General features: G+C 32.6%; 1 protein-coding gene across 2 annotated transcripts; it reads left to right on the top strand.

The window, feature by feature from the left end:
• The first annotated feature begins 3,413 nt into the window (after window positions 1-3,413).
• Window positions 3,414-9,343, top strand: LOC129321242 (probable isoprenylcysteine alpha-carbonyl methylesterase ICMEL1). 2 transcript variants are annotated; one of them, XM_054966952.1, is made up of 11 exons: window positions 3,414-4,126; window positions 4,894-4,970; window positions 5,098-5,167; window positions 5,253-5,333; window positions 5,841-5,915; window positions 6,255-6,356; window positions 6,479-6,619; window positions 7,192-7,257; window positions 7,359-7,502; window positions 7,837-7,927; window positions 8,962-9,343. In XM_054966952.1, exons 1-11 carry the CDS (start codon window positions 3,747-3,749, stop codon window positions 9,121-9,123), a joined length of 1,389 nt encoding a protein of 462 aa, XP_054822927.1. In that variant the 5' UTR covers window positions 3,414-3,746; the 3' UTR covers window positions 9,124-9,343. The 2 variants fall into 2 exon arrangements, with proteins under 2 accessions (XP_054822927.1, XP_054822928.1); XM_054966953.1 differs by having other exon boundaries at window positions 4,000-4,126; window positions 4,899-4,970.
• The last annotated feature ends 13,570 nt before the right edge of the window (window positions 9,344-22,913 follow it).

The raw sequence follows: 22,913 nt of genomic DNA on the forward strand, positions 1-22,913 counted from the left end.
AACTTATGAATTGCTGTTGTATTCTTGTGATTTAAAAGAAAAATTTGTGAATGTTAGAACAAAACTTGTAAATGAAAATTGATATTTGCAACACTTGAGGAATATTATAATTTCAAATGTAAACTTGCAAATTACTATTAAATTCTCGTGATTTTAAGAAGAAAAGTTGTGAATCTTAGAACAAAACTTATAAATAAAAATTGATATTTGAATTAAGGATAATTTGATCATTTATATTAATTCCTTAATGATAAAAAAGTTTCTAGAGATTTCAAGAGAATTATGGCATTTTAAGGGACTAAAATATTATTTATATAATTTAAAAGGATTTTATTGTCATTTTCCCTATAAAAAACTTTTATTTTTAAATAAAATATATACATATTGAAATTATAATTAACATAATTATTATAAGTATAAATTACATAATATAATTAACATATTTAATGGATATTTTTAAAATAATATATATATATATATATATAAAAATATTTGGGATAGGATGGGACGTCTCGAGGGCATTCTCATATCTTTTTCTATCCTAAACCTCTTTCTTGTCCTGTTTTATAAAGTTTCATTTCGATTGTTTTTGGGTTGGGATGAGATCCATCCTAATGTGAATAGGATGGAATCGGGCCAATGGAAATGGCTACAAGTTGAACACCCTTAGGTGGTGCAATATTTCTTCATAAGTATTAAAAATGGAATAATGTTGCCCCTCTTTTAAATATCCGTTAATTTATCTTATAATTTACCTAAAAAAATATAGAGAAGAATTCTTAAAATTACAAAAATGACAAAATTAATACAAACTTACTCCCATACCTACATTATAAATGAATTCTAACAAACTAATATTATTTTCTTACCATTTAAACTGACTAATTTGACCAATGAAAACATTGGTAAATAATTAAAAAATATTATACTTTGCATGGGACATACTTCAATTTAATTTTATTAATTTTGAAGGATGTACTCATCCTCAAAGTACTTGTACTTTTGGGTGCAGCTAATCTGAATCCCCAATTCACATTCTTTGAGATTGCAAAGAAGCTTGTATTGTCTGGCTCAATCTTGTTAAACCTTTTAAACTTAATATGTTCTTCTCTCTTTTTGTGCAAGATTGGATAATTTAAAATATAAAAATCAAGGCCGACAACTCAAATATTAGAAGAATTCCTTAGTAAAGGATTTTTGCTCAAGTTTGTTGAAACATTTGGAAGGCATGTTGTAAACAAATTTATTCTCATGAAACCAACCACAACACAAACATTACCTTTTCTAGCACCTAATAAGTTATCAATGATGTTAGGCTCCAATCAAGGGACAATATCCTTAACTATAAAGGCAAGGGATTTGAGGCACAATGGAGACCCCCTAAAGCATGTTGAATCTATCTTAATATTGACGGGTCTGTCAAATCTAATGGAGTTGCTACCTGTTGAGGTGTCATAAGGGATGGCAAAGGCAATTGAATTAAGAAATTTTTCAAATATCTTGGCTACTAACCCAACATTATGGCCAACATTTTAGAAGGTATTCAACTTTATTGGAACGCGAGATTTACTAAAATCAATAATCATTTTGATCCCGTTGAAGCCCTTTCACTTATTCAGCATAACACCTCTAACAATCATCCTTTATCAAAAACTATCAAGAGAGTCAGACATTTTGTCATAAAATAATTGGATAGCTACCTTCGAACACATGTTCAAGGAAGCAAACAAATGCGCTGACATGCTTGCTTGCCAGGCCTCCCAAGATAATTTAAATATTGTTTTTTTAGTCATATGCTTTTGGGCTTTAGATCCCTCATGGAATTTGATATAACCTAATTTCTATACTCTTTTGCACGGTTATTTCATGGCTTTATATTCAAAAAAAATATTATACTTTTTCTTAATAACCTCTTATTGAATATTAAATATTTTATTTAATAATTTAAAATGTCATTATTATCTATAAATATTCCTCTAATTTTTTTTTTCAAAAATTAACCACTTAACACACATTTATGAGATTCATAAGAGAATGTGTTTTTCACACTAGTTAAATTGTAAATTAAAATAATGTGATAAATTATACTTCCTTCGTTTAAAAATATAGGATATTTTTAAAGAATTAGATGTTAAAAAATGCAAGGTATTTTTAGTATTTTGAGATATAATTATTGCCTTTTTGTCAAAAGTACCCCTATTGATAGTGACTTTATATTTATTATCGAGTATTTAATAGGAGTAAATATGAAAAGATAGGATTAATTTGAAAATAGGTAATTATTTTATTAGGGGTGAGATTCGGTTAAAAATGTTTTATATTTTTGAACGGAGGGAGTGAGTTTTTATCTAAAATTACAAGTCCTCTTTTAGAAACTTGTGTATCTTAAAAGTTGACTTTTAAATTGTGTGTAAAAAAATTAAAAATTATAATAATATTTAAATTATTAAAATTTTATTAAAAATGTAATTTTTAAATTTCTTCTTAATTTTGTTGCTAGAATTAGTGATTTGATAATCATCTTGTAATTGATGGAAGTGGTTGGTTGATATAGTATTTTAAGCTTTTTTATGAGTAAGAAATAACATTAGTATATTAGAATTTGTTTGTAATTTAAATGATTTAATTAGTATTAAATTTCTCATAAGATTCTTTTCTATATTTTTTGAATCTTTTTTTATAATTTTTGTCAACTAATGATTAAATTAATAAATATTTAATAAAGGAATGATATTGTCCTATGTTTCATACACGAGGGAAATACATTGTATCACCCAACTTGAGGGTCACTTGAAGCAAATTAGGGATAATTTATTAATTTGACGCTTTAACCCGTTTTATTTCTTTTAAAATATACGCCTTCTCAATTTTTTTATTATATTCACATAATTTAAAAGGAGCTATATTTATGGTGCTTCATATTTATTTATTTTTAAGGTAAGTACATGTCACCACATTTATTATCTCCAATCCTCTGAACAACCTGCTCCATGAGCGAGTATATTTTGTCCATTTGCACTTTAGTTTTATAATAATTGCATTTGTTTTGTCCAGTGTTAATTAAAAAATGTTACTCCCTCCCGTCATGTTTTATATATATATATATATATATTCTTTTTTTGCCAGAAAAGAACCTCCCATCATGTTATAACAATGCACTTTTAGAATAAGAAAAAATAATTAAGTTATTAATTTTGTTTTAAAATAAAATAAATTTTTTATTTTATTTTTATTTAAATAATTTTTTTTAAAAAAGAGTACTACTTAATTTTAATAAATAAGGACTAATGAATTGAAAAGGTGAGGACAGAGACAAGAAAGAAAACGACCAGTTCCAACAAATGGGATCAAAACCCAACTGGAACACTGCATTTGGCAAAGTCCCAATGGTCTCTCGCCCACCAATCACACGCCCTCGTCTTTCAAACACGTGAGCAAGCAACTACGCTCTTCTCGCTCTCTTTCTTGCTCCCTTCAAAGTCTCTTCTTCCACGTTTTTCAATCAATTCAATTCAATTCCGTTTCCATCTTTTTCTTTGCCCTTGAGTTTGATTTCATCTTCCTCTCCTCCTCCGTCCTCTTCTCTCTGCTTTTTACCCATCTTCATCACTCCTTATCTTTACTTCTTCACAGGAGCCTAACGGTAAATCCATTCACGCCAAAAAGACACTTTTTGTTTGAATCTCGAGAATCCCAAAACGCACAGCTCAGATTTGCTGCCAATTTCGACGGATTAAGCAAAGAAAATGCCGTCTCATATCCTGCCCATTACAAATCGACCTTCGTATTCTTCGTCTGCTTCCGCTGCCACAATGTTAATTAAACCTGCAGACGATGACCCGTCTTCGGGTCTCCTCATTTCTTCGCGATTTGAAGACGAAAGTGTTGCGAACGTTAAGCCCCTTCTCTCCCGCTCCTCCAGCTTCTCTTCTACTTCCAGTCATTCGATGGGTAATAATGCTAACGTTCACCAGAAACGACGTCGCCGTACCGCAAGTGAGAACTCCTTGTCGTCTTCCTCGAGCGGTGGAAGTCGCCGATCTTCTTTGGGCGAGGATGTTAGCCATGTTGCTTCGGAGACCTTTTTAGTCACTCGATTGGGCTTGAAGTTGTTACGATATCTTGGGTACAATTTTCCTCTCTCTCTTTTTTAACTTCGTTCCTTTATGGGCATGGGGTTCATATGCGGAAGCGGAAAAGCTTACTAGTTGAGTTGAGTGAATGATTGACATTGTATCGAATTCATCTATAGTTTTAGTGTTACGTTCAGGGATGTCATTCGTAATTCGTATAATAGATGCCACTGATATAAAATATCTTATCTTGACCCTTACGAGATAAACATCTGGTTCATTTTTTTTTTTGTTATTGTGAGTTTTCTATACTCAGTGGTCCATGGCGTTCACTCACGATCTAAGTGGAGAACTTTTATGTGTCATCGATTAGTAGTATTTTGGACTCTATGGTCCTTGTTTCCTATAGCTGAAAAAAGTACGGTTTGGGGCAGAAAAGAAGGATCAGAGTGGCAGTTAGTGTCTGAACCCATACATAGTATTCTTCTCTGGTCAAATGTTTTAAATTACTTTCCACTTTCTAGTTATGCATGGCTGCTTGGCCAACATTAATAATTTACCACGTAGGGAAAGGTAGCAATACTGGCAAAGCTTAATGAAAAATGTTGTATGCTTAAAACTTATGATGAGGAACATGACTGATGGCTACTATGCTTGATAATATAAACCGTATGTAATAGATCAAAGGTACAACTTACAAGATTATAGAATTCATTACTGGTGGCAAAAAATGTATTCTCTATCTACTGATTTTTGGTCTGCATGACTATCTTCTCGTACTTGAGTTTTACATGTTTTCTGATCATTTATTTCTTTTCAGGGTAGGCTATAGATGGATTACAAGATTTCTTTCGCTTGGTTTTTATTCAATGCTGCTCTTCCCAGGCTTTGTTCAAGGTCTGATTTCCGTGACCAATGGCATTTTTCTCATGGATATATGTCCGCTTTCTGACTAAAATGCATCAAAGTTATTCATCAATGCACTTTGTGATAGTTTTAGGTTTTTCTTTCTTCTGCTTTGTAGTTGGATTTTACTATTTCTTCTCCAGTCATGTACGCAGAAGCATAGTCTATGGAGACAAACCACGAAATAGGTAGGATTTATTCATATTTCCTTTTCTGCATTGAAAAATTCCTAGACATGGTGTAATTGTATTAATAATTTATTTTCTTTTACAGACTTGACTTGTATTTACCTAAAAATAATGACGGCCCAAAGCCAGTTGTTGCCTTTGTTACTGGTGGAGCCTGGATTATCGGGTATGTGATGTGTTGTAGTGTATCTGTTGAGTTAAATTTCCAATTTAATGAAAGTTCGTGTTAGCAGACAATGATGTTGTTTTCTGATAAAGTATTTCCTTTACTCAGTTCCAGATGCTTGCGTGGGATTGTAAAATCAAATTTTTGTCTTATTATGATAACATCTCTCATGCCAAAGGTTTGCTTTGGGGTTGTGGATGGAATTACTCTATGCTCTTCCATTAAAATCATGAATGTGACTCCTATTTAATGCCTGCTGCATCTTGATGGTAATGAGAACGTGTTCAATGTACTGTGGAGTGAGGAGCAGTGGAAGTCAGTCTCAAGACTGGTGCATGTAACATGACAATATAAAACTTGTGCAAAATAATTGTACTGTATACACCATTACCTTTTGGCGGGTGGAATCAGATTCATCTGATTTGAAGAAACTTGTGTCGTAGACAGATAGATGCGTGCACTGCTTGCTCAGTTCTTATGAGTTTTGAAGCACTCACGTTTGTGCAGCTACAAAGCATGGGGATCTCTTTTAGGTCAGCAGTTGTCAGAGAGAGATATCATGGTGGCATGCATAGATTACAGGTGATGTTGCTTATCCTTCATAATTGCAACAGTTTTTTTTTTTTTTTAATCAATGCAATTTGGCTTAAATTAAAATTAATTGCCAAAGTTGCTTAGATTGAGGTCCTACATAGGATTGGTTGAGAGGGAAAAATAAAATCATAAGATTAAGGATTATAATATCCTACTTCTAGTGACAATATATAATAGCTACGTGATATTTAATAGATAAGCATAAAACCAGCAAACGTCATCGTACTTTTACAGAACAAGTCACGAGTTTCAAAAATCACAAGCCCTCATTCATATCCTATTGCATTCTGCCCTTAAAACTGTTTTCTCATAGATATATTGTTGCAGAAATTTTCCTCAGGGGACCATGAGTGATATGATAGATGATGCTTCTCAAGGTATCTCATTTGTGTGCAACAATATTGCAGAATATGGAGGTGACCCTAACAAGTTAAGATTCAATCTCTGAACTTCGCATTTGTATTCATCATGGGCTCCTTTTTTATTCTTTCCCTGACATTTGATGTGCGTTCTTTATGATCACTGATGATTCGTTGTTTTATTTTGCTAAGGATTTTCCTGATGGGGCAGTCAGCAGGTGCACATATTGCTGCTTGTGCTCTCGTGGAACAGGCAATTAAAGAGGCTGGTGAAGGAGAGAATATCTCTTGGAGTGTCTCCCAGATCAAGGCTTATTTTGGTTTATCTGGAGGGTAAACACTTGCATAAAGTTCCTTCCCACCTTGACTTTGACTTTTCTTGTGCTTATCAATAGAGTTGCAGTTGCATCTATAATTTGAGGTGATAACCTGGACAGTAGGAACTTGAAAACCATTGTGCTCCGAAAGATCTATTCAGCAATACATTAGCTGAGTTTGATATGGAAAATTCTGCATAAGTAATTATTGACGCATGTTTTACTTGCCCAACTTTAGTTGAGAGATGTACTAAAAGAGTCCCTCCCCCCCTCTAAAGACTGATCAATGCTACTAAAGTATGCTTTTCTAATAAGCCATGTGAACGCTGATCTAATGTTTATAATGATTGGCCAAAGAAAAGAAAAAGAAATATATAGTGTGACATAAAAACATGATGTCATGATGAAGTTCCTCCATAACTGCCAATGTTATTCCTTCCAGTTTGGCTGTTATAATTGCTTTTCAATGTTGCTGCAGTTTTGTCTAGTTGATAACACAATTGTTGGGTTCTGCATTTGTCATAGATGCTTATTTTTCTAACGCATGGCTTTGGATATTTAATTTGCTATTTTCCTTTATTGAAACAGGTACAATTTGCTGAACCTTGTAGATTACTTCCACAGTAGAGGTCTTTATCGTTCTATCTTTCTAAGGTACACACTGAATAAATTTTAACTGAGTCAATATTAAATAAATACACTATTCTCTTGTTTTCATTGTGCTATTCTTTTAAACTCTGGCATTTATCTTACAGCATAATGGAAGGGGAGGAATCCCTGAGGCGGTTTTCTCCAGAATTAAGGGTTCAAGATCCAAATGTTGTGAATGCTGCTTCTCTCCTACCTCCTATAGTTCTATTTCATGGTACTGGGGATTACTCCATACCATCAGAATCCAGGTTTGGACCTCTTACCGAAGAAGTTTTTAATTATTTGATGACAAAGACGACAAAGAATTTAAAGCATTGGCCCTTGTGGTTTTGCATGGTCTTGAAATTGAACAAGAAGGTTTTAAAGGATTAGCCCTTGTTCAAATTAAAGCTCATACTTTATAGAGTGAATAATTGAGTTTTATCCTTCAAATTTGAAGGTTACTAGAGGGTTTTCATGATTTTGCTTGTGTTTTTTTCCTGTTTCTATTGTAATTTCAGTTGGAACCGTTGGGTTCCCGTTGAAGTGTACCTTTTGCTTTGTCTTTCTAATGGTGGACTATTGACATCTTCGTTTGTACAGTACATCCTTTGCTGAAACTCTTGAAAGACTTGGAGTTAAAGCTGAAGCAGTTTTATATGAAGGCAAAACTCATACTGACTTGTTTCTTCAGGTAAGGGACTACACAGCTTTCTTTCTAGCATGCCTTTCCAATTCTGTGCCTTCTGAGTGACAGCCAAGTCATTGATGTTTACTTTTGTTGCTTGACAATGTTTATATTATACCTTGAAACTCCTGAAATTATGAGATAGTGAATGTTATCTTCCTTTGCCAAGACATAGCTTCATACTATCTCGAACTTGGACCATATATTATTATTATCGTTAACCTAAAGATATGCTTGATTAGCACTATAGTTTATGGATTTATTAAAGACACAGCACTTAAACTTGATTTTTATCTCCTCATTTCTTATTTTATGGCTTCTACCAAAATTATCCCGAGCAATTTGGCATATTAGTTGTTAGTGAAGTTTCTTCTAGTTTCAATGAGCACTGATGTTTACTCATTGAGTTGATTGTTCTCTGATATCTCCCAAGATACCTTATTTCATAAGTCATTCTGGAATAATTTGAGATGCTAAAGAGGAAAGTAAATCTCACAAGACACCATTCTGATATCTAGTGTTTGTAGGGCGTGAAATTTTTGGGAACCACATAATGTATAGTCAATTGATGCAAGAAAACTCTAGAAACTTGCTATAGTGACTATGTCAGTGACAGTAAGGAGGGTGGAACTGATAGTTTTTAATCCTGTGAAGAGGAGTAAAGGAAGACTAAAGAGAATACTCAATGAAATTATTGAATGAAACTTTTTGGTTAACAATATATTCAAAGATTTGATTGTTGATGCTTTTATAAGCACAATAATATTGTGCAATTCATGTAGCTGACTTCATCTTTGGGATGTGGCTTGTTTTTATTGTAGTGATTGTGTTAGTGAGTGGCTGAGCGCCACCAATCAAGACACTTGTCCTTGAGCTTTTACTGGTTCATGATATGATTAGCTAGTGCATTTTATGTTCTCAAAGAAATTCTCCTGTAGATGCAACTGAACTAAACTTGCATATGCCTTTGGGTAGGATGATTTGGTGTTAATATTTGGTTGAGCAGGCACTTATGTGAAATGCATATATGTGGCTTTCAGGATCCAATGAGAGGGGGTGAAGATGATATGTTTAGGGATTTAGTAGGGTATATCCATGCTGATGATGCAGTGGCACGTGGCAGGGATGCAGCAGCTCCTCCAAGGAGACGCCTTGTGCCAGAATGCATGATCCGATTGGCTCGTAGAGTTAGTCCTTTCTAACCTTACCATTTGATTTGGTATGTGACATTTATTTTGTACATATAACACCATATATTGTAGCCCTCTATAAGTTTAGGGCACTCTCAGGTTATGGTCAATAACTCATTCTTCTTATATCTGAGGCCAGAATATTTTATATTCCCTGTGAGAATCAAATCTTGTGCTCAAATTTCTGTCTGCAATATATCTCTTGGCCATAAGATCATGGCAGTTTTCTTTCTTTGCGGTAAATATTTTCATTCTTTCAAAAGAACTGAGAGCATTACCCAAAAAAAAAAAAAAAAATCCTTTTGAGCAAAGGGTATAAGTTAATTAACCTTGTCAACAGTTAGTTGTCTTAGTGGCAATACCACTATCCTTGCTTGGAAGAGGTACTATGTTTGAACCCAGTATTGCATGTTTGGGCATGCGTGAGTGTGTGTGTCTAAGGCTAAGCTAGGGATAACATTTTTTAAATAAAAGTTAACTGACCTAAGCTCGAAAGCATGAAGTATATAGTTGATTCTTCCTGGTAAATATTACTTAATACAAGATATAAAATTTATGAAATAACAATAATAGATAGTAGTAGTAATATTAGTTCTATGTATGAATTTTTATTTATAACTTTAATAATTTAAACTTGTGGATTGGACACATGACTATAATATATAGTCCTCTTTTGTATTTAGCAATGTTTTGGAAACCGGATCAGCCATTGAATTAGACGAGATATTAGTTCACAGTTCAATTGTCAAATTGTGATATGAATTGTGGTTAAATGATCATGAATAAATTGATATATTTTAGTGGTATATGTTTAAAGTAAAAGGAAATGTTTATATATAATAATGAAAATGAATTATTAAATTTCAAACAAAATAAGATAAAATAAAAAGGAAATATCCATCAATATTCTATCATTTTGACCAAAAAAATATATACTTATTTTATAATTTATAATTTTAAAATATATACATATATCCATATTTTATACATATGTCTTGTATATTTTTGTTCATTTTTTCTCCATCTATCAATGCTTAGTGATTACAAATATGCATAGGTTTTAGTTATAAATATGAATTAAAATTTTTAAATAACAAATTAAAAAAATAATAGAACTAGTTTAACCAGTTTGCCTATCGGTTTTGCTGGTTTTTACTGGTGTGAAATCGGATCAACTAGCTCTGCACTAGTTCTCAAAATAAGTGACTTTCTGTTGCAACCAAACTGAATTTAGGATCGGTTCCGGTTCAATTTTTCGAGCAGTCAAGTATATTGATATTTAGTTAAAATTACATGATTCTCTATTTCTTATTTGGGAACAAATGGGGCGTTAACAAAAGGGGATAACGCCCAGTATATTATTGTAAAACTACATTAAAATTTCCCTTGGGGTCACTATCCTCTGTTGTCTTTATACACATAATTTACTTAGATATCTATTTTATTAAAATTATGAAGTCATGTCACCTACTTTAAAAATTATAGATTTTCTCTCTGATTTCAGAATTTATACAGTTCTGTTTAAAAAAAATAAAAAGAGAATCTACCTGATTTCTAAAAAAAACAGAGAGAGAGAGAGAGAGATTAATTGAGGAAGATTGGCTCTGATCTTTAAAGAATATTCTACATTTGACATAAAGATAATACCTTTAAATGACATCTTCCACAAGGAGGTTGGGTCAAATAAGACATTGATGATTCAATGGGTCAAAGGGGTGAAGCTGCTGCTACTTGTGGATTTTTTGCGTGACGATAAAGCAAAATGGATATCGAGTTTCACCAAAAAACTTGGTTACCTTCCACTCACTTCTAGTGAGGTTATGGAGATTCTTGAAGGCCTAGAATTTAGTTGGAACTAAATATGTTGTAAGATTGATGTATTTAGGGATTTAATTGAAGTGTTGCGACGCATCAGCTGTGAGCATTCCCAAAATCATCCACTAAGCAATTGGATTAGAGAAATTCATCACCTTTTAGTGCAAGATTAGATTGTTACTTTTGACCATACAATGAGATCAGTGAATTGCTGTGCAAACTGGTTACCTGGTAGTAGCCATTCACTTGATGTTGAAACACTTTCTCTGGATAATCCTTCTATGAAGTATAGAGAATTAATGTTGCATGATTTCTATCAAGAATACATTAGTTATGTAGTTTCATTTGCATGTTTTCGTGGCGCATATATTGAAAAAATTAAATAGAAAACGCTGGGGTAATTATTTATTTATTTTCAAGAGAAGTTTGAGATAGTTTTTGGCAATGAAAGAAATTGGCATTATTTACCAAAATGTAATTTGTGTATCCTTCAAATTTAAAATATTTTCATGTGAGGAATGTACTTGTGAAATAGTTATTGTGCAGTCATACGAGACTAATTCAAATAAGTCGATTGAATTGATCTGTAGTGTGAGTAAAGATGAAAAAACTGATTTTGAAAGTATTATTTTTAATTGGGTGTGACAATGCTCAAATATGATTGAGAGTTAGAGATATATATATATATATATATATAAAATAAATCTAACATTCAAACCCTTCTAATATAATAAAAAGGAAAATATTGTATATTTAACCTTATATGATGAAGGGCGCTTGTTTTAATTAAATCAAAATATAGAAATCTTTTTATAGATTATTTATTCTATAATAAATTCTTATTACTGATATTATTAATATATTAAAATTCATTTGTTTTACTTAGGTTGAAAAAAATTATATTAGGTATATAGGTCTAAGAAATTAAGTAAATCTTACCAAATAAAAAAATATATATCTGCATTTGAAATATATATATATATATACCCTACAAATTGAGAGCAAACGCCACCTTGTTTATCAATGGGTTTTATCCTTCCATCTATACCATTCTGCACGTTGTCTCCCAAACAACCAAACAACTTTCCCAATATAGTATTTTTTTTAAAAAAATCTACAACACTCAATAAATAAAGAAGTTTGGCTTATAGATAAAATGAAGAAATAAATTATTGCCCTTCATTATAAGAAAAAAGAAAAGCTTAAAGTTTAAGGTAGTGAAAGACAAATGGAAGCACGGGAATGCTCTCTTCCTCTTGTTTTCCCCCTCTCCTTCTCCAACATCACGAGTAGTTGGTAAGTTCTCTAAACTATGATCCTGTTCTATAATCAATATGAAAATATGGTTGATGTGTGGACACAATTAGATATGATTGGGTAAGACATGTCTTCTCTCACCTTAATGTATTTTGTAGCTTTTTATGGTTGGAAACAAGATTAAATATGATTAGGCGGTACAGTTTCATTATTAAAAATTGCTCATGAAACCATAAATGTTCTACTTCATTATCATTAAACGATAGGGTGGTTGGGAACAACTTGTTTATTGTCATTATGACCCTTTTTCGCTTAAGTTTCTTATATTGTTCATTTGCCTGATGTTATAAATTTGGCTATTATAGTTGTTAACTTATAAAATTGACAATAATATGAGTTGTAAATTTGCAGTAGTGTTGAAGTTCATTTTCATATTGTTGTTTGTAAATGTGTCTACTATAGTTGTTTACATGTCCAATTATAAAGTACTGCTAAATAATTAAATTTGAACGTGTACATATACAAAGATTCATGATAAATGGGTAATTGTTCTGGGAACTAGTTATACTACATTTCCATGTAAAGGGAGAATTTAAAAGTGTGGGTAAAAATATTATTTATAAGGGTGGCATTGTACTTAGATAACTAAATGGGTAATATATGAAAGAGTTAGAATTATTGTAGCAAATGATCTATGTCCTAGATATAAGGATTTTTGCATGAAGTACAAGGTCATGCCAACTGGAACTATATTATTGAATCTTATAAATGATGTTGGAGTAAATCAACTAATTAAGGATAACAAAACCAATGGTCATATATATGTTGCACAACCATCACAATTAGAGTTTCAAGAAAAGTAAGTTGTCAATTTTAATGAAATCATAAATATAGGGAGATAATTTTCCCAACGTTTAAAAGAGTTAATAAGTTTTAATACTCTCTCCATACTAAAATATAGGGAATTAATAACTAATTCATGGTTCTAAAAAAATGTTAGTTAAATCTTAATTTCTTAAAAAAAATTTGCATCTTTTTAATTTTAGAGGAGTAAAATTACTCTTCTATTAGTGTGCCGATTGTTCTTTTGTTTTCTATTTATCTATTATAGCATGGGCCTATTATCTTCTAATTCAGCATCCAACCTATAACTTTGGACTCATCTTTGACACTATAGCTTGGCATCCCATTACTAGCCATGTGGCTCTCCACTAATACATTGCACGCACGTGAGACTTGAAGAAATTAAAAAAAGGGAGGTTTCTTTGATGACCAAAGCTTCTTCTCAACCATGTCTATTCCCATTGGCATGTTCACTCTGTAAACCACCTTAGATTGGCCATGATTGATGATGTTTCTAGGGATTGAATAGCCCTTCTAGTGTCAAGCATGTTCACCAAACCAATTGGAGAAAAATGCACAAACTTCATAGGCAAGACAATCACCAAAGAAATAGTAATGAGCTTGAAGTTAAAGTGCTCAAAGGAAATATCTATCATATCAATTTCATAAGACAAACTCTTGATGCCCTTTGTTGAACCATGGATCTCAAATAATCTCATCTATCATAATTCTTGTTTAGGAATTCTTGTCCAGTAGCCATGATAAGAAGCACGAAAGCTCCTGCGACATCTATCTTGAGAACCAAAACTTCCCTTTGTAAATTTTCTTGTACATGACAGCTAGACTATGGTCATAGAAGGGCAGGTAACCTTGAGGTCCATGTTTTCATTGACCAAGAGGTTGTTGAGCTTGAGCCGCAGTGGAATACACCAAAGGAGTGGCAATATCGAACAATAGAGATTAGTCAATGGAAGTAGCCATGGCTGAGATCTCCAAAGAATTAGCCCTGAGTGACCTTGTTATTAAAGAGCTTTCTGCCCTCGACAAACTCAAGAATGCAATAAAATTTAGTCTTGAAAGCGAGGATTTCAAAGAGCTAGAAGGTGAGGGGATGATGGAGGCAGTACATGATAAAGATTTCCCTCTCAACGTGTACTACGAGACCTGCTCTAAAAACTTAGAGGTTGTTGATAGCTTTGATGGCCAAGCTTTATCCTGTATTCACATTCATTAAGGAAACCTAGAAGGTAGGTATTTCAAATTGTTATGAGAAAGGTCAAGAACTTTCAGCTGTGAAAATCTAAAAATCTCGATCATGTTGTTGATTGAGTTTGTAGGAGGAAGAAGAAGATTCAATAAGAGCAAGTGAAACATTCCTCACTCAAACATCAAATTTATTTCATTTTCAATAATAACATTATCAGAAAAACAAACCACTAAAAAATGTCTATCATGATATTAGAAAGTAAAAAATATTTTTTAAACACTACTATGGTAATAAAAAAGCTTACCATGATAGAAAGGACAAAACCAACAATTTTAAAACTCTTATCATGATATAAAAGAATCTACCATGATAATTAAGAGACATAATAATCATTTAAAAAATATATTATGGTATAAAAGAACTTTTTTATAATTAAAACATTTCATAAATATCAACTACTATGGTATAAAAGGATCTAACATGGTAATATAAGGGTTTCACAAATCCAAAAAGATCTACTATGGTATTTAAAAATATAATTTAACTAAATAAGGAGTACTAACATGAGGCCTAATCAAACAAGTCTTTTAAAAAGAGTGTAAAACATTTAGAATAGTAGATCATAGTTTTCAACAAATTTTAAACTTTCCAATTAATCAAATAATAATCCTTTAAGATTATGAGATGTAGACAGAAGCCTCACAGCCAACAAAAGCAAAATAAATTAAATTAAATCATAAATTCTAAATGTTAATAATAATCAAAATTTCCTAAATTAGCATTCTATACATTACTTTAATCAAAAGAGAGAACCTATAGGCCAAGGGTTTTAACATATACCAATTACTCTCTCGATGCTTCTCTAGTGGGACCATTTCGTGTAAAAACAATAATCACAATGAATGAAATGCAATGGTCCTAGTAACCAATTTTAGGATAAAGTAAAATGTATAAAGTAATCAAATATATGAATTGCTAAATGGGAACAAAACATATTTTAAATAGTTATATGTATTCAATTTGCAAATACACATATATGGCATAATAACTTCTTATTTCTTCTATATACTACGCTTGATACTCTAGTTCACCTAATTAAAGGTAAACTAATGCAAGCCACATGTACAACCCATTAGGTATTGGACATAGTGTATTATGATATTATGTTTAGTTTAAGTTTTAATGATGACAAATACAAATTAATTAAATATATGCATGCATGAAATAATAATGTTTATATTTATTCCCATGTATATTAATATTTGAATTAACTACTTTGTTCATGATATGTTATTGAAGGTTATCTAATGTGAGTGAGCATGAAGAGGAAGCCATTGTTATTATTAGCATGCTTCACTCAAGTATGAAGAATATAAAGATGAAGAGAAAGCTGATCTAAGAAAAGCTTAAGTGAATGAAAACATACATGCTTGGATTCATTATAGCCTTAATTTTGATGGGTATAATATCTATAGGCTTTCTAATCTTTATGTTAAATTCATTATTTTTATATGCATTTATTTTAAATCTTAACACGCATTTTTGTTTTAAAATAAATGGTGAGATATAACCTTAATCTTTTTTTTTAATGAATTATATCTTACAAGATTTAAAAATATTTTGTCTTAACTATTATTTGAAAACTAACTCCATAAAATTTCTTAAAAGTTATATTTACTCAAAAGTGGAGTTTTGTGTTTAATATTTGAAGTTTATACTTTAAGCTAAGAGTTTTAGAAATATATAGTTTTAACCTTTATTCAATATTCTCTATATACCTTTTAACATACAAATCCATTTAATGTGAAATTTCTTTCATGTAAAAATAGACTTGAAAATCTTCCCAAATATGTCTATTTCATTCATAATGGATTTTATACAAAATTGTTATCAGTTTTCAAAATTGGCTATTGAAGTTTTTAGTATATCTAAAAAACACTACTAACCTTTTCTCACTATCATATCTCTTTATGTACTTCAACTTTTTAAGTGGATCTTATTTCCTTGGAAACTAGACATGTAGAGCTTTCCAACCATAAGTCATTTTCTTGATTTGGGGTTAAAATGAAGGAGTTATGACCGTTAGAACTTGACTCATATTTTATTTCAAATCTGTGTCTATTATTTCAAAATAACAAGCCTTATTTGGGAATAGCTAGCTTATTTGGGAATAAGCAATGCTCTGTTTCGCACATAAATAATAAGGGATCTTTGAAACTCCTTCCAATCCTTATCCTTATACCTTCTGAGTGTTGTGTTTACTCTATAATTTTTCTAAAATCCTTTTAAACACAACTTTGATTACAATTAAATTGTTAAAGCTTTTTTTTATCATCCCTTATTCCTAAATAGCCAAGAAACACATGAGCTTTTCTTTAATCTATTCATATTGTGTTTTTCTCTAAAGATTAAGTATTTGACTTGATCTTGGTTCCTTAAGAACCTCTTGTATTGTTTGGAAGGTATCTCAAATAGACATAGAATCAAAAATTCAAATCTAAGAGCCTTTTTCATTTTTCTATATAATGGTCCTTATTCCGGAAGAGCTTCCTTATTCGGGAATAGCTTATTCCTATGTGCATTCTTTATTTTTGAGTAATCAACTCTTTTGTTTATTTAGAATTAGCTTATTTGGGAATAGCTAACCTTATTTCAGAATAGTGGCTATCTTCTTTCAAAACTATTCTTACTATGTCATTCCAAAGTTTTTTATTCATGAATAGCTTTGTTGGCGACACCAGCGAAGACGCGAATGGTGAGGTATGAATTGCTTTAGTCGTGCTCGAAAGGACACTGTCTTTAAGAACTATTCCGGCACACCTTCTGACAACCGACAGTTCCCCAGGATTAAACAAGTACTTCCTTGGGGAACAAGGGAACAGAACAACAGAGACTAAAAGTAAACACAGATGAATAGACAGAGGGAGGAGAGAACCTCAAAAACTCAACAGGCTTGTTCTGCTCTGTCTGCACCCATGGCTATATATAGCCCGAAGGTGGAGACATGAATGTTGGGGGGTTACCACCGGATTAAAGGCTCGATTACACTGTCATAAAAACCATTTAAACACTTGTCTGGAAATATTGCGATTATGCAAACGTAAAATGCATTTAACCTCTTGTCTGGAAATGTTGGAAAGACAAAACATTTAGAAAACTAATCTAGTTAATGGTCAAAAAACATTCTTGGTTTGATTTCAAACTTCAGACAACCAAAAATTGAGTTCCTCCGGCTAGCCAAAACTAATTATTTATTTTGTAAAAATAATCCAATAAAAGGAACCCATTACCTCTTGAACTCGAGTGCAGGGGGGCGAATCGACTGATTTCAACTACAATTGCCCTAAGTTGGCCTATCTCATGTGCATGAGGCCACTTCTCCTCCAAGCTCATTTTACTATCTCACTTCATTCCTTAGTATATATACACTAGAAGAGTCTTTCTTTTAGTCAGTGTGGGACTTTGACACACACACACTTTTGACACACATACAACAATCCCCCACATGTGTCAAAAGGATCTATGTTTATCTGAGTTATTCACACGAAGGATAATTACTTTGAATTTGGTGTCTATCAACTTGAACCAAACCTAGACTAATAAAACTTAGCACACAGAAAAGTCGGTGTAACTTCATTATTGAACCAACAGATCTTGAGCGTGTGCTAGAGGTCTTATTAATCAGATTATACCCCCACAGTCTCTGCTATTAATGACGGTTTTACATGTTATTGGCCATACGCACGCCTGGTTTTAACAAATGCTCTAGAGATTTCACCACAATCTCATAGGAGCGGCCCCACTCCACATTTTTATAGGTGTTTTCATCAAGTGTATCTGCAATAAATACACCATTCGTAAGGACGATGAAAACATTAAGAGCTTTCGCTCAACCTCCGTTTAATGCATTTTAACACTTTCTCAAGCCATAGGAAGGGATAAAATTCAGTACTAGTAGAACTAACAAGTAACTTGTTCTTACCCATTGAACCTTCTTCATGGGATTTCTAATCACAAAGGTTAGGTTACCATCATCGTTAATTTCAAACAGGCTTAAGTCTCATTCCTCTTGACGTTTCAATAATAAATTTCTTCCCTAGGGGTTTAGTTAACAAATCTACTAGATTTAACTCTAATCTCACATAATCGATTAAGATGACCCCATTTTTGAGCAGCTGCCTTATAATATTATGTCTCAATCAAATATGTCTACTTTTGCCATTGAAAATCTTATTTTTAGCTGTTACTATTGTAGACTGGCTATCACAATATAAAGACACTGATGGTGTGGGCTTTTCACTTATTGGAATACTCACTAAGAAGTTTTTCAACCACTCAGCTTCTGTCCCAACCAACTCCATGGCAATAAACTCAGAATCCCTTGAGGATTTTGTGTTGATTGTCTGTTTTGCAGACTTTCAAGTTATTGCACCACCACCAAGAGTGAATATATAACCATTAGTGGATTTTGTCTCTTCTGAATTTGAAATCCAGTTAGCATCACTGTATCCTTCCAATACAGCGAGAAATCTACTATGCAATATACCATAATTCATGGTACCTCTCAAATATCTCAAGACTCTCACTAGAGCCTCCTAATGTTTATTGCCTGGACAGTAGATATATTTGCTCAATCTGCCTACAGCATAAGCTATATCAGGCCTAGCAAAATTCATAATGCAATAGACTCCCAATAATCTGTGCATACTCAGATTAAACAACTGGGTCACCCTTGTACTTTTTTAATTGCGCACTCAAATCATAAGGAGTATTTAGAGGAGCATCTTCAAAATGTCCAAACTTTTTAAGAATTTTCTCAACATAGTATTCTTGAGAAAGCAAGATTCCATTTTTATTCCTTATGATTTTTACACCCAAGATTACCTTGGCTTCACCCATATCTTTCATGTCAAAATTTGAAGAAAGAAAATTTTTTATTTCATTAACAACACACATACTAGAGCAAAAAATTAGCATATCATCTACATACAAGCATATAATCACACAATCATTATTCACAAGCTTTGTATAAACACACCTTTCTACTTCAACAGTAGAAAATCCACCAGTTATCAAAACTTGATCAAGTTTCTCATGCCATTGCTTAGGCGCTTGTTTTAAGCCATACAAATACTTTACAAGTTTACAAACTTTATTTTCTTGCCCAGGAATCACACATCCTTTAGGCTGTACCATGTAAATTTCTTCTTCCAAATTACCATTTAAAAAAACAGTTTTAACATCCATTTGGTGAACAAAAAGTTTGTAAATTGAAGCCAAAGCAATAAGAACTCTTATAGAAGAGATTCTAGTCATGGGAGAAAATGTGTCGAAATAATCTATATTTTCTTTTTGAGTAAAACCCTTAGCCACAAGCCTTGCTTTATACTTTTTAATTGAACCGTCTAAAAAATATTTTTTCTTAAAAATTTATTTATACCCAATAGCCTTAGCTCTTTGGGGAAAATCTGATAAAACCTAAGTTTTATTTTTCCTTAAAGAATCAATTTTAATTTCTATTGCTTCTTTTCAAAATTTGGCATCAGAAGAAGAAATAGCTTCATAAAAATTTAACGATTCATCTTGTACTAAATAAGTGTAAAAATCATTTCCAAAACTTGTTTCTTTCCTTTGTCTTTTACTTCTCCTTAAAACCAAATCCTCATTTAAATTTTGTTTAAACTCTAAATTCTCAACATGTTTAGAAATATGCTTAATTTTTAAGGAAAAAAAATGTTCAAAAAATTTAGCATCCTTAGTCTCTACAATTGTATTTTGGTCTAAAACATCACTTTTTAAAACTAAAAAATAATACACTGCACTTTGTTCAGCATACCCAATAAATATACAATTAGAAGTTTTAGAGCCAATTTTTCTCTTTTTAGGATCAGGAAATAAAACTTTTACAAGACACCCCCATACTTTTAAATATTTTAAGTTTAGGATAAACCCTTTCCATAACTCATAAGGTGTTTTCTTTGTTTTCTTATGAGGTATCCTATTTTGTAAAAAACATGCAGACAAAATAGCTTCACCTCATAAGTTATCAGGTGCAAAAGAACTCACAAGCAAAGAATTCATCATTTCTTTTAATGTTCTATTTTTTCTTTCTGCAACACCATTAGACTTGGGAGAATACGGAGGTGTTATCTCATGTATAATTCCTTCTTTTTCACAAAAATCATTTAACAAAACATATTCTCCACCTCTATCAGATCTAACCCTTTTAATCTTTTTGTTTAACTGATTCTCAACCTCTGCTTTATATAAAAAAAATTTTTCAAAAGCCTCATCTTTGTTTCTTAACAAGTATACCTTAGTATATCTTGAAAAATCATCAATAAAAGTGATATAATATTTTTTACCATCTCTAGTCATGGTTTGTTTTAAATCATCTAAATCTGTGTGAATTAAAGATAGTAATTCAGATTCTCTTTGACTAGAAAAGTGAGGTTTTTTACTTTGTTTAGTTTCTGCATATACTTCACATTTTTCAATATCATTGTTTTTAATTTCAGAAAGTAGTCCAAGTTGTCACATCCTATTTATATAACCTTTACTAGCATGACCTAGTCTAGCATGCCACAGATCAAAGGAATCAACTATATACATAGGCATATACTCAGAAGATTCAGTCTTATTCATTTCATCAACATTCAAAACAAACAGTCTCTGATTACAATACCCTTTTCCTATAAACACATTATTTTTTGTCATTACAATCTTGTCAGATTCAAATGACACTTTAACCCCGGCTTTTCCTAAAAGAGCAATTGACACTAAGTTAGCTCTAACTTCAAGCACATGCAGAACACCATTCAGAGCCAGAGTCTTTCCTGATGTGAGCTTTAAGACCACTTTCCCTTTTCCTTGAACTTTAGCAGTTCAGGAATCAGTAAGATAAATATGGTCTTCCCCTTCCTTTACAGGATTATAGGCAGTAAACATCTCTTGGCTAGCACATATGTACCTAGTAGCCCTGGAGTCTACCACCCATTTCTTCACATTAGAAATCAAGAGAGCTTGTGACACCACTGCAGCAATGATGTCATCATCACTGTCACCATCTCATTGTACCAAATTTACATTTGGCTTCCGAGGCTTATCACGGTTTGCTCTCTTCTTATACTTTGCTGTATAGTGTCCTAGTTTACCACAGACAAAACAATCTCCTTTCTTTTTGAAAGAGGGGTTAGAAGCATTGGGTTTGTAATGAGATTTCCTATTCTTCTTGTCTTTAGTTTTAGAATCATACCTCTTGTTGTGAGGCTTTGTCTCCACCAGGTTAGCTTTGGATGTCATTTCTCTGGTTCAAGCTGCACGTATTGCCTTGTGGTTGGTGTCTTCGATGATGATGTGAGTGATCAAGTCAGTCAAAGACAATTACTTCTGTTTGTGTTTCAGTTACTGTTTGTAGTCAGACCATGAGTTTGGCAGCTTCTTAATTAGTATCCCAGCAACGAACTTGTCTGGAAGGTTGATGTTTTCAGCACGAAGCTCCTCCAGTAGCTTATGATATTCGTTGATTTGTTCTTTTACATCCTTGTTCTCGGTCATCTCCCATTTGTAGTAGTTGCCCACAATGAATTTTTGTTTGCCGACATCCTCAGCAGTGTACTTTGTCACCAAGGACTCCCATATCTTACAAGCTTCCTTGTAGACACAGTACACATCAAACAAATCATTAGATAAAGTGCTAATAATAGTGTGTCAGCATATCTTATTTGCATGAGTCCATGCAACTCTCTAGGCTTGATTAGTATCAGCAGGAGGCTCGGATTAAGCTAGAGTAGTAGCCATACGATACATTTCAAGAATGGTGAAGACTCGTTCTTGCTAGCATTTGAAGTTTCGAACGTCAAAGACTTCTATCTTCGATATGTTTGGGAATGACCTTCGTAGGGGGATAGCAACAGCAGTAGGGATGTACTAACCTCCAGCCGAACCACTGGGCACACTTTCAGGAGTGACATTCTTAGTATTGTTCGTCGCCATTGGGTTGACTAGTTCTTAAGATTTTTAGCGACACTAGCGGAGACGTGAACGAGGTACAAATTGCTTGAGTCGTGCCTGAAGGACACTATCCTTTAGAACTATTCCGGTACACCTTCTGATGACCGACAGTTCTCCAGGATTAAACAAGCACTTCCTTGGAGGAACAAGGGAACGGAACAATAGAGACTAAAAGTAAACACAGACGAATAGATAGAGGGAGGAGAGAACCCCGAAAACTCAAAAGGCTTGTTCCGCTCTATCTGCACCCATGGCTATATATAGCCCGAAGGTGGAGACATGAATGTTGGGGGGTTACCACCAGATTAAAGGCTCGGTTATACTGTCATAAAAACTATTTAAACACTTGTCTAGAAACGTTGTGATTATGCAAACATAAAATGCATTTAACCTCTTGTCTGGAAATGTTGGGAAGACAAAACGTCTAGAAAATTAATCTGGTTAATGGTCAAAAAACATTCTTAGTTTGATTTTAAACTTTAGACAGCCAAAAATTGAGTTTCTCCAGCTAGCCAAAACTAATTATTTATTTTGTAAAAATAATCCGGTAAAAGGAATCCATTACCTCTTGAACTCGGGGCGAATCGACTGATTTTAACTGCAATTTTCCTGAGTTGGCCTGTTTTATGTGCGCGAGACCATTTCTTCTCCAAGCTCATTTTACTAT

The sequence above is a fragment of the Prosopis cineraria genome, unplaced genomic scaffold, assembly GCF_029017545.1.
Source record: "Prosopis cineraria cultivar Desert tree isolate PC_DT_omini unplaced genomic scaffold, ASM2901754v1 PC10, whole genome shotgun sequence".
In the NCBI taxonomy this organism is placed as follows: Eukaryota; Viridiplantae; Streptophyta; class Magnoliopsida; order Fabales; family Fabaceae; genus Prosopis; species Prosopis cineraria.